The 13,095-nt window shown below is 38.5% G+C and overlaps 1 protein-coding gene across 3 annotated transcripts in view; it reads right to left on the bottom strand.

Annotated features, from left to right (window-relative positions):
- The window catches only part of SLC39A8 (solute carrier family 39 (zinc transporter), member 8), an 83,503-nt gene that overhangs the window by 34,448 nt on the left and 35,960 nt on the right, over positions 1 to 13,095 (bottom strand). For all 3 annotated transcript variants that reach the window (XM_010848286.1, XM_010848284.1, XM_010848287.1), the window contains 3 exons: positions 10,818 to 10,987; positions 8,450 to 8,572; positions 7,803 to 7,970 (listed from right to left, as the gene is read on the bottom strand). In XM_010848286.1, coding sequence (XP_010846588.1) covers positions 7,803 to 7,970; positions 8,450 to 8,572; positions 10,818 to 10,987 — 461 coding nt within the window. The remainder of the gene's footprint in view (positions 1 to 7,802; positions 7,971 to 8,449; positions 8,573 to 10,817; positions 10,988 to 13,095) is intronic.

Raw genomic sequence — 13,095 nt, 5'->3', positions numbered from 1 at the left:
GCCTTCAAGTTTTAAAAGTCAAACTTTAATTTCCAGGAAAGTCACTCAAATTTTTTCAGCAGTAAATAATCAAGATGACAAAGCATGGAGTTTTATGTTTTTACCTTCTCTACCCCACTAAAAAAACTACAGACAGATTCAAAAGCCTTCATAGGTTAGTATAAGAAGCCCTCTTCTAAACAATGATCTGTAAATATTAATAATTATGCACACAGATTCAAAAGTTAATCCCAAAGGAATGTAAATTTAAGTGAAAAGATTTAATAAGATCATTATGATTAAAAAGTAAGGAAAGAAAATTAAAAAAACGTGGTGAATGAAAGAGAGAGGGAAATATATACTGATTGCGTGTGTGTAACATCAGACACATTGTTACATAGTTGGCCCATAATAAATAATTTTCAAATAAACGTATGAAGAATTTTGCTCCTCATTTTACCGAGGAGTTAACACAGACTCAGAGATGTTAACTAACTTTCCCCAAATCACACAAGACTGGCCTCGTGTAACTACAAAGCCCTTGCTTCCTGCCCCAAGTTGTCCTGCAGAGAAAAGGAGATTCTGAGAAAACATCAAGAAAGTAGTAGCTATGGGACAAGGAGAAAAGTATCATGTCACAGAAACCATTTAATGAGTAATTCCAAGAAGAAGGAAATATTAATAAGTTCCTGTGAAAAATCTGCCTTTATATTCCTAACATTTAGCCAATAAAGGGTATTCAAATGCATGCTGAACTACGGAAATGCTTCAGAAAGGATATGAATGAATGTGAAGAATATAGTCTGCTGCCTAGAAAAATCACTTGTATCATTCCAGAGAGAAATTTCAGAGATTATGGAGTAAATTTTTAAATTGTACACAAATACTTGAGGGGGCTTCCCAGGTAGCTCAGCAGTAAAGAATCCACCTGCCAAGCAGGAGATGCGAGTTCAATCCCTGGGTTGGGAAGATCCCTTGGAGAAGGGAATGGCAACTCACTGCAGTATTCTTGCCTGGAGAATTCCATGGACAGAAGAGCCTGGCGGGCTACAGTCCATGGAGTCGCAAAGAGTCAGACATGACTGAGAAACTTAGCATGCACACAGCCTTAAAAAAGAGAAAGGATACAAGTTCTGACACAAAAAGGAAGATGGAGCGCGTACAAGGATATGTGAGGACACAGAGCCGGGAAGTAACAGATGAAGTGAGACAGCAAAGTTCACAGAGTTCCCAAATAATCTTCACAGTCTGATCATTAAAGGAAGAAAAGGTTGGGTTGAGAATTCTGTGAAGTAATGAAAACTTTTTGCAACAGTTATTCCTGAAAATGAGCATTCCCTAAAGATGAACGAAAGCAAGTTAGTATTAGTCAAGCATGGGCTACATTCAGAGTGGATTCAGGTACAAATTTTCATGATTTTGCAAAGACACCGTCTAGCGCCTGATAAAAGTCTGTAAGGAGCAAGGAAGCATGGAGATGGATCCAGTGAGGAAACTAAAGCCACGAACAACCAAGGTGTGCTCAGAATTCCTCCTCACGGTGGTGTAAGGACATCGTTTGCCTCTAATTCAACCAACTCTTTTATAAGAATCTGTCAATCAAGACCAACAAGAACCACTTTTTACATAATTTATGTATCATTTTCAATTTTAACTAACTGCCAGTATAACCCCATAAAAGAAAATAACTGATTTCTGTTTTCAAATCTTATGATGCTCAAAAATATATAATATAATAAACAGGTCTTTGGTGCAGTATGGCAGACTAGACACACATATTTTCTCTAGTCCCTCTTAAAATTTCCTAAAATTAAAGACTAAAAAAAGACATAAAGTCACAAGAAATAAAAGAATGGAAGATGAGAGCACAGAGATATTTATTTTGGAGGATGAAAAGAGGAGGACAAGTTCTGACTCTACAGAGGAAAAAAGTTGAAAGAAATAAAGTGAGGCAGGGCCCCAAACCTCAGAAGCATTGGGGAACAGAAGCACCAAGCAAGCACCTCTGAAGGCGGCAGAGGAAGGATGGAACTGAAAACCAGGGGGAAAGATGGGGTGCATTGGGAGACTGGGATTGACATATAGACACCATTGCTACTATGCATAAAATAGATAACTAATAAGAACTGACTTTATAGCACAAGGAACTCTACTCAAAGCTCTGTAGTGACCTAAACGGGGAGGGAAATCAAAAAAAAAAAAACAGGGTATATGCTGCACAGCATAAACACAACATTGTAAAGCAACTATACTCCAATAAAAATTACTTTTAAAAAAAGGAATTTGTTGTTGTTTATTTAGGGAGCAATTAAAACATCAGATGACTGCTCCCAAGTCAATTCAGCAATGAAACCACTTCAAATGAAGACTAGAGATTTACCCTCTGGGAAAACTGAACCAGAAAAGCCCTCAATTCTATGACACAAAGCAAACTGAAGGCTGGAGTGAAGTATGGGACTGAATCAAGGGTATCAGGTCAGATACTCACAGTGTCCCAGCCCCCTTTCGTCACCCACCCTCCTTCCCAATATTCCTGGTCAGCCAGGAATAGACACCATCCTTCCACCTCCAGGTAAGAACAGAGAAACACCCCTCACACTCGAGGAAAAAGAGCAATAAGCAAGCCCCACACATACATACAGAGCTTCTGATTTTTGTACTTAAAAAAGGATGCTTTCCACTTTTGTGTAAAATATTTCTGTATACTACAGAATATTTCAGTTATGTTATGGAAGGGCAGAAAGTTTGTCTATTCTGTCCCATTGATGTATCTCGGTACTCAAAACAAGGCCAAGTATATATTAATAAACACTTGAATGAATGAACTATATTTAAAATCTGTTGGATTTTCATGGAGACCCAAGCACCTCAAAAATGTTGTATTTGTAGAGTATCACATCCTATCCATCACTGACAAAGTCCCTAACATCACCACACTTTGCAGCTAAAGTCTACTTCATTGCACTTCAATTTTCAACATAAAATTCGCAATAGTCAACTTTTTTTAATGGCTGACATTAATTTTTCTTCTGTGGGAAGAATAAATGGCTTCTAGCATTTATATTTAATAGCATCTCCTATTTAATAGCGTCTCTTCTTAAATGAAAGCACAGGAGGTTTCACTTAGAAGAGAGTGATTACAGACTACTGTAGGAATGAACTAGGTGGGCCCCCTAGTGGCTGGAAGAGCTAACACTCCCCAAAGTACCTGACATGCTTGAGGAATCTGGTAAACACAGTCCTTCCAAAGCTGTAGATTCAGGGGGAAAAGACCCACCTGGCTGCAAAGATACAGCAGTGACTTCTCCCCACGTTTGTGCAGTAGTCAGAGAGAGGAACAGAGCAAGTGTCAGAGAGTGAGATGGGAAATGGTACTTAGGGACAGTAACTGAACAATGAGAAATGGCATCCTGTGCTCCACTTCTTCCCTCATAACTGCCTCCTTATTATGTCTCTATAATTCCCCCAGAACACAAATGCTCCTACACACCCACAGCAGCGCACACACACCCGACACATGCTGCAGTGCTAACATTTACTGAGACTGAAGCAAGGGTACCAAGGAAGTTTCACACCATTTGTCTAAATATTTAAAAGTTATTATCAAGCTAACAAACTGTTAAATATCTTCTACACTCCAACTGTGATAAATAGTCTCCATGGCAACAAAAATTTTTTAAATACATGTAAAGCTATAGTTTTCATGAGTGAAGATAGAAAAAATACCAAAGGCAACCAAACTTAAACATGATAGTATTTCTGAATATTCTGTGATTAATCAAAATTGTCCAGTGAGTATTGATAAAGAAATCCCTAAGTCATGCATTTTAATTATTCTATAACATTTCATTTGCTCTTCCTATATTCCATAAAAAACATGAATCATGTCATTATAATCCAGATTGTTATGTAATTTGTGTTCTTTGGATAATAATGTCAAATTAAACTACTTTTCTTAACTCGTGCTTATTATCTTCAATTTGGAAAAACTTCACTCTATCAAAATAGTAAAAGCAGGAATCATCAACAAAATTATTGGGACAATACTTGGACATCAAAATGAACGCTGAATTTTACACTCCATGTTCAATCATTGAGGTGGGGTCACCTACATTAAATATATTCTTATCATATAAAAGATTAGAAAATAGCCTAACTTTATTATTAAAACAAGTATTGACTCATATATCTTTATCCATTGTCTCTGAAAGCAATATCTGGTCCTTGATAGCATTTTAAAATTTCGCTTCTTTCCATTTTTTTTAATGCAATGTGAAGAGAAAATTGAAAATAACAGTACGCAGCTCAATTTGTTTGCATCTCTCTCCACTAGAGTTTATACCTACAACCAAAACGGCCAGAAGATAGTCCCCAGGGGAAATGAGCATCAGGACATTTTATGTGGCTCATCTCAAAGCCTGGTTCATGGCAGTCATCCTGGCATGTACCCTCTCTGCTTGATGTGTGCTTTTCATTTCTAGAAGTAGATTTCCAGACACCCAAATTTATTCTGTTCTCTCATGAGACTGGTAGCTTACCCAGGTTGACAATTCCACAGATGTTTCTGTTCAGAATATTCAAAGAACTGTGCCACTGGTCTCCAGAATTGATGTTGGGAAACTCAGTGCCATTCAGCTTCCAGCTCCCTTGTATGGGACCAATTTGGTTCTTATCAAAGCTTTTGGAACATTCTTTTCCCAAATATTTGCATGGCTGTTTCTTCTTTCTCATTATCCAATTCTCTGCTGACCACTTAAGGGACTATTCGTGATCAAAGAAGCCTCCACGTGCCACCCCCACATCACCCACGATTTTCATCAAATCTATGAAAATTTGATGAAAACTATTTTATTTTTATCAAAATAGTTCATGCTTCCTGATATTTTCTTTTATTTATTTATGGCAGTGTTGGATTTTTGTTGCTGTGCTTGGGCTTTCTCTAGTTGCAGCAAGCAGAGGCTACTCTTGGTTGCTGTGCTCGGGCTTTTCACTGAGGTGGCGTCTCCTGTTGCAGAGCATTGGCTCTAAGTGTGTGAGCTTCAGTAGTTGAGGCTCGTGAGCTTTTAGAGCATGGGCTGGGTAGTTGTGGCTCAGGGGCTTAGTTGCTCCCCAGCATGTGGGATCTTCTCTACCAGGGATCAAATGTATGTCTCCTGCACTGGCAGGCGGATTCTTAACCACTGCACCACCAGAGAAGTCCTCCTGATATTTTCTTGTTTATTCTTTTCTATATTGTCTGTTTCTGCTGAATGTAAGTCACAAGAATTTGTCTGCTTCTAAATCCCCAGTGCCTAGGATAGTGAGCAGGTACTCAATCAGTATTTATTAGATAAGTGAATGAAAGCCTATATATTAGCACTAGCACCAGAAGTAGAGAAAGTATGGACTTTTGATTGGTATTTCTAAGTTATGTAAAACAGGATCATGTCTAGGACCACATCTGTCAGAATGCTTGTACTGACCGCAAACGTGTCTTCTGACTATTAGGAGTTATAAATTAGGAGCCCTGGAACTTTAAAACTAAAGTAAAACTTTTGAACAGTTCAATTTTATTTGCCCTCAGAAAGCAGTGACCTTGGGCCAAATTACCTTGTTCCCCCTACAAAAATTAATATTTATTAAGAGTTAATGTTACCATCTTGATTCTAGTAGAGCAGTGACAAGATGAAGGTAATCCAGCAAGTCATATAAGAGTGCAAGCTTCAGCATCAGATGGCCTCAGTTCTGATAGAAGCTTCATCATTAGGAGCTTTGTGTCCTTGGGTTTATTTAACCTCTCTAAGCCACAGTCTCCTAATTATAAGAGTGCTTGTCTCCTGGGCTGTTATGAGGATCAAATAAGATCATTTATCTAATGTTCTAGGAGTAGTCCTTGAATATTTAATAAATGTTAGCTGAAATTATTATAGGAAATTATCTATTTGAACATTTACATATTCTTTGCAAAGTCTTGCCTGAAAGCATCATTCATTAAGTTGCATGAAATAATTTCCTCTCTTAGCTTAGTGTTCACACAAAACTGCCTCTTGAAATACACTTGAGATTTTCCTTAATCAGGTGGGAAGAAGTATAAGGCCAATCATGCTCTCTTTCCAGAAGGAAATTAAGGTCATCTGCACTAATAAAACCTCTTCCAAATATCTTTTTTCCTGCTTATTTTTCTCAGCTGACTTCCTTTTGATTTTATTTTTAATTGTCTTTTTTAATATTGTATTTAACTTTGTAGCTTATGGATCTGCCATTTATGAACTGAGAGACCCTGGAGAGGTTATTTAGCATCTAATGCTCTACTTTCTTAATTTGTCAAATGAAATGGACACCGATGACACTAGCATCCCAGTCTCCTTTGATAATAACCTCTCATCTGCTGCATCCATACTCCCTTGGGGTCATACAAAGGGCCCAATCCTCTAAGCACTGAGATGAGTCTAAAAGTGAACATTAATTCAAGATGGACCAAGGAGACACCTGCCAGAAATTGCGTATTTAGGACTGAAAGAGGCAGGTCAATTCCATCTAGTAGCTGAAATTATAAAACATAAATCTCGGGAGTTGCTAGTGGCTATGTTTCCAATTTATGAAGGAGCCGGTCCACCATGAAAGAGAAGAATGACTCTAAAGAGAGAGGAGAAGGAGGGAGTCCTAATGATTCTAATGGTTCTGGGGCTGTGGCTTGGCTGTCCCTTTAGACAGCCCACTATCTTCCCAATAAATTCTCCTTTTTGCACACATCATTTGGGTATGAGGTCCAAATAGTTCTAACACAGAGAAAATAAACTCTCCTTTTAGTTCTAATAGTTATAACATGCAGTCCTAACACATAGAAAAGAATTCTACTTTTAATAGTTATTAAGGAAAATGAATGAGATAAAGTAAGTGCCTGGTGTACTGTGTATGTGTGTGTCCTCGGTAAAGCATGACTCTTTGAGACCCTATGGACTGTAGCCTACCAAGATTCCGTCCATGCGATTTTCCAGCCAAGAATACTGGAAAGGGCTACCATTTCCTACTCCAGGGGATCTTCCCAACCCAGGGATTGAACCTACATCTCTTGTGTCTCCTGCACTGGCAGGAGAAATCTTTACTACTAGCTCCACCTGGCCTATTACTCGGCATATAATTCTTGCTCAAGAAATGAAACTTATTAACATTATTTAGAAAATTGAAATATAAATAATTAACAAACACAATTAAAATTTTTTTTTTAATTTTATGGCCACACCATGTGGCATGTGAGACCTGAGATCTCTGACCAGGGATTGAACCCGTGTCCCCTGCATTGGAAGGGCAGAGTCTTAACCACTGGACCACAAAGGAAGTCCCTAAACACAATTTTCTTAGCTTACAAGTCTCCTTTCAATTTCAAAATCACTCAAAAGTATTCTTTGGTTTGGGATCTTGAAAGAATTGCAAAATAAGAGAAATGCTCTGAATTAATTTTGCTACACATTATTGTGTAAATCTAAGTAGTTCTTACATAGTTAAACAGTCTTCAGTTCAGTTCAGTTCAGTCGCTCAGTCGTGTCCGACTCTTTGCGACCCCATGAATCGCAGCACGCCAGGCCTCCCTGTCCATCACCAACTCCCGGAGTTCACAGAGAATAGTAAAGCCTCTGACCCAGAAACTCACAATTTCATGCTTAATTCATGTGTTTGTAGTAAATACATGGAGGGAAAGTGGGAAAAGTAACAGACTTGCATTCTACTTTTCCCACACCTACAGGAAAAAGCCTGACACATTTAAATGGGCAAAATACTAATGTAGCTGCATGCACCGCAGGCTTCACAGAGGGTAAGCGATGCGGTAGAGAGAATGACAATACCTGGAGAGATACCACACTGACATTATCAAAAGGGATGTGTCCATTAGGCTCTGTGACAGCTGGATTTGCATAACATGTCACACCATTGATGGCAGGTAATGCTTTAGGTTGATGAGTTTTTTCTTGAGGAGGACCAAAGTCATTATTTCCAAAGTGGGTGTGATCATTCTACAGGGAAAAACAAAAGAGGAAAATGTTACAAGAAGAAACAAAGATTGCTCATGCAGGCAAGAGAATTTAATGGTTTTTATCTATAAGAGAAAAATGTAGTATAATCTTTTTAGATTAAAAAAAATTCTCTCCCTTTAAATGTATCCTCATTTATTAGATTCTGTTGTGGGTTGTTTTTTTTTTTCATGTTTTAGAGTACATATACCTTCTTATGTTAATGAATATGAGAGGAAACAAATTATGTGCATCTGTTATTGGACATTAAATTGTTAGTATTTACTCCAAATTCTACAATAAGAATCAACTGTTCCTCTTATACTTATCAATATATTGATTCTTTTCTTTCTGCTCATATTCACAAGTCTAATAACTGAACTGTTCACATAACTGTAAGAATAAAATTCCTGCCTTTACATGCCTATATAAAGTAACTTTAGAGGGTAAAACATCAAACATTTAAAATAAAGTCCATTTACCTGACCATACGTCTTCAATAACATCTTTAGTGTTCTTTCAAAAAAGAAAAGGATGTAAAATCCGCCAAACACAGCAACTGCCTTCTCAACATAGTTGTTAACTTTAGGATTGAATCCAAATGCCTAAGGCAGAAAAAAAGGCTTACGGTTAAGATCAAATAATTTAATTTAATTCAGTATATAATTTTCACCACAGTTCTAAGTCCATCCTTCACATCCAAGTAATACTGGAAAATTTACCTGCCAAAAATCTGAAATTTGAATAATCAGACTATAAGAGATGGCATCGAAGTCTTATAACCAGAGAAAGCTCTATTAAATAAAGCCCCCAGAGTAACTTATAGTTTCCTAGCTATAAAATCTTCAGCAATATTGGCCTAAAAAAGTAAACTTTTCATAGTAAAAAAGCAGTACTGATTCCTCTATTTATAAGATAACAGTAGATATAGGTCATAAAGACAAATGAGACATTGATTACCCACTTTTCCTAAAAGTAATATATTTTCCCCTCATATCCAGAGTCAAATTTTTAAAGCAAATATGGCAGCTCACTTGGATTACTGTTTTCACAAGAGATCTTCTTGAATGTAGAGGATCCTAGTAAGTCCTACAGAGATAAATTAAGAACTGAGCTCCAGAATAAGGAAGAAAAAATTTAAGATACCAGGCACACAGACACACACGCACACACAGACACACACACGCACACACAGACACACACACGCACACACAGACACACATACACACACACAATGATAATGAAATAATGCATCATTTAAAGAACATAGGGCAAGAGCAAGAGTTTGAAATTATAGAGCCAAGAAGTTCTAAGCAGATAAGAATTACAAACTTAGAAGACACCTGGGTTCTTGTTCTACATTTGTCTCTGCGGGGGAGACCTCATGTCTCATCTTCATTTCAGTAGCTTCTCTGGACCTATTTATACAGTGCAAAATGACATAAAATACCTGCTCCATATACCTAACACAGAGGGTATGAAACTAAAATAACAAAGGGGAAGTAATTTTGCCACAAAAGGAATACTTATGCAAATTGGGGTTATTATTAAACAGATAGATTCTTTAGTGTTTACATAATTCTCTGAGCACATCCATCCATAATTCCCTAATTAATACAGAAAGGCAAAAAAAATATCTTTAAGTGCTACTGAAGAAGTGTCTTATTTTCCTAGTAGACATTTTTATGTATTATTACATTTTCAATAAAAGAGAAAACTTCAAAATCATAAAGGTACAATCCTCAGTTCACATACAATATCAGTTTAATTTAATTTGACCCACAAATCAGATGAGTTAATATATATGTTATATTAAATATGGTCCATGTATAATATTACATGTAATGTTTTTATTCAGAAAGTCTGAACTATAATCCTGGCTTTGTTACTGAGTATAAGTGATTTAATCTCCTTGGATTTTAATTTTTGCAATTTTGGATTTTAATTTTTGCAATTGAGGGTTTGAAGTACATGTTCTCCTAGGTCCCTTCTAGATATAATACTATGACTTTAAGAAGTTACATCCCCACTTTCATACAGTTATAATTTCCTAAAACTTATGAGCTGAAGGTGGTACTACTTTCTCTCTGTTTGGAGCTCCGCCTTTGTATGTACACGGGCTGGAGTAATGTCATCCACGTGTGCATGGATTTCTCTAGGTCTCCTTTGTGGCTCCTTCCTATTAATGTCTTTCTCTCCTTCCCATCTCTTTGCCTCTAGTCATTCTCCTCCCTCTGCCTCTATTCCCTATATGACCACATTATACATTTGAAGTAAAACGTATATATCATGTGCTGATTAACTCTGGGCAATGGCATCGGTAACACATAACATTAAAGGAAAAAGTAAGCTGCTATTTATTTATCGGCCCTCAATTGATTTTTTTTCCACAGTCAAAAAAAAAAGAAATGAAAAGGTTTGTCAGCCTTTTTCTAATATGTCCTCTGATCTTCCACAGCAGTTGTAAATATATGAAGGAATTTTGTTGTATATGTTTAGTAAATTAGATACTGTGTGCGCTCCAGAAATAAATAAATAATAAGTACAGAAAATCAAATTTGCTGAATGTGTGACAGAATGGAGTTGTTAAGGCCCTCCAAGGTGTCCCGGGGCTGTCTGAGCACGTCCTGGTGTCTAGCCACCCAGAAGATGAATTTTCTCCCTGACACTGACTTCCCCAGAGTTTGGGACAAGCTTTTCCATTTGCTGTGATTCAGCTTTTTCTTATCCAAAACACTATAAACCAGACCATAAAGTGCTGCAAGAATTATGGAGGCTTAAAATGTACAAAGTGGTGAAACATTTAAAAGCAACAATTATTCACAGAAATAAACAGCCCAACCTCCTTACCTCTGGTATAAGTTGGAAAATTGCATTTGAAAATAGAGTCCCAATGGCCAGCCCCACAAAATAGGTCAGAATCTTAGGGAAATAAGATTTCTTTATCAATGGAGTCAAAACCAATCCGAGGAGAGATGCCAGATTAATAATTGTCACTGACAGGAATCCATATCCCCAAACTGTGGGTGAGAGGGAAAGAGTGGAAATTAATTAGTGCAAAGGAGCAAACGACATCTTACTGTACATTAAGCCTGAAATGTGTTTCTTCTTTAAAGGCTTTTCAAGGAGAAGATATGGGGGGGGGGGGGGAGTGCAAGATAGGGGTCGAGATGGGTGGGAGTGGTTAGCTTCAAGATGACCATAGTTGCTGACACTGAGCTGGTCATAATCACTCGTTTGCAGGCGCCTGTGGACAGCACCTCCTCGGGAGAGGAGCAGCTCAGCCCCCCGCCTGGGCCTCCAGGGAGCCCCAGTGTAGTGAGCACTCAGGAAGGGAGCATATGGCAGCGGGGGAGAGTGCATACCTTGCACAACTCACCCTACTGGGCTCAAAGGTGAAAATATGCTACACACATAGATGGGGGTGCATTCTTCATATCTCCATCCCCAGGGCAAGGCACCCTAGTGATGCTTAATAAATATTACTTAGAATGAAATGATTAGATGGCATCCTAAGGTCTTTAGCCAATGGTATGCATGACCTTTGGGCCTCAATATCTCCTCAGTTATCCTAGAGGAGATGGAAGACAAAATGGGAATGTGAGGAACAGCCTGTGCGAACTGTGCAGGTGCCAGGGTAGGACAAGCTGAGACACAAGTTAGCCCCTGGAACTGTCTGACACTAGCTTTGCCCATGGCCTCACTCACGGCATGCAAAGGACAGTGTGAAAAATTAGAAAGCTGCCTCTGAATTGTCACTTCTTTAAAATGTCCAGAAAGCATTTTTAAATGTTGGGGTTTTTTTTGTTGACACTATCATTGGGGTACATGTTGGCGAGTGCTTGCCATGTACCATGCTAACTGACTGCTGCTAAGTCACTTCAGTCATGTCCAACTCTGTGCGACCCCATAGACGGCAGCCCACCAGGCTCCCCCATCCCTGGGATTCTCCAGGCAAGAACACTGGAGTGGGTTGCCATTTCCTTCTCCAATGCTTGAAAGTGAAAAGTGAAAGTGAAGTCGCTCAGTCGTGTCCGGCTCTTAGCGATCCCATGGACTGCAGCCCACTAGGCTCCTCTGTCCATGGGATTTTCCAGGCAAGAGTACTGGAGTGGGGTACCATCGCCTTCTCCGTGCTAACTGACTAACCTGTATTAAATCATTTTATCCTCGCAAATCCCTGTGAGGCTAGTACTATTACCTCCTTAATGCAGTTGAAAAAACCAAGGCACGTGGAGTTCATTTGAATTTATTTAAGTTGCCCAAGTCATGCGAATAGAATAAGAGATTTAAACCCAGTCCAGTCCCAGGACCCACATTCCTTAGCAATATGCTTTATTACTCCTTAGAGGTGATCTAATTTTTAAAAAGCCCGAGACTCAACAAAACAGTGAACATTTTATATTGTGCTTCCTGCATACAGGATTGCTGACCATTACTCTAATGACTCTAACTACAAATAAACAGTCCTAGCAAACGGAGCCTAGAATGTAGACCAAACGGTGGTTTCTTCCAACAAGGTGTTTGAACCATTGGCTTGGGGAGGCTAGCAGGAACACATATACACAAAGCAAAACAAGGTAGCTTGGGCTGAGCACCATATGAAGAGGACAGATAATAAATGTTACAATGTTACCACAAAGATCATCACAGCACCCACCATGCCTTTATCTTCCACAGATACTTTCCTATCAGTCCCAGACTCCTGACCATCCCTAGAGTTATCTCACCAGACTCCGAAGATCCACCTTGTTCCCATTTGTTACCTTATCGCCTAATGCAATACTACCCACACCCCTCAGCACTTCCACTTAGAGAAAGTTCTCAACCCCACCTCTTCCTCCAGAGTATAATCTGTGTGGGTAGCCCTTAGCACAAACATCCTTCTATCCATCACTCGCCTACATGTGTTCATTCTTTCAATAAATATTTATAATCTAATCAGGTAGATAAGATATATACACATCGAAACTAAAATCAAAAAATCAAAGTGCAAAGAATTTTTTGAGTATCAAACAGAGGCAAAGCCACTACAGGTATTAAGCTCATCAGTTTCCCCCTGAGATATCCTATTCCACTACCCTGGTCCACTGTCTCTATAAACAGCAGAAGCATCAGGATCAATTCC

This window comes from Bison bison, unplaced genomic scaffold, assembly GCF_000754665.1.
Source record: "Bison bison bison isolate TAMUID 2011002044 unplaced genomic scaffold, Bison_UMD1.0 scf7180017864263, whole genome shotgun sequence".
Taxonomy (NCBI): Eukaryota; Metazoa; Chordata; class Mammalia; order Artiodactyla; family Bovidae; genus Bison; species Bison bison.
This window is presented reverse-complemented; position numbering and strand designations above follow the sequence as displayed.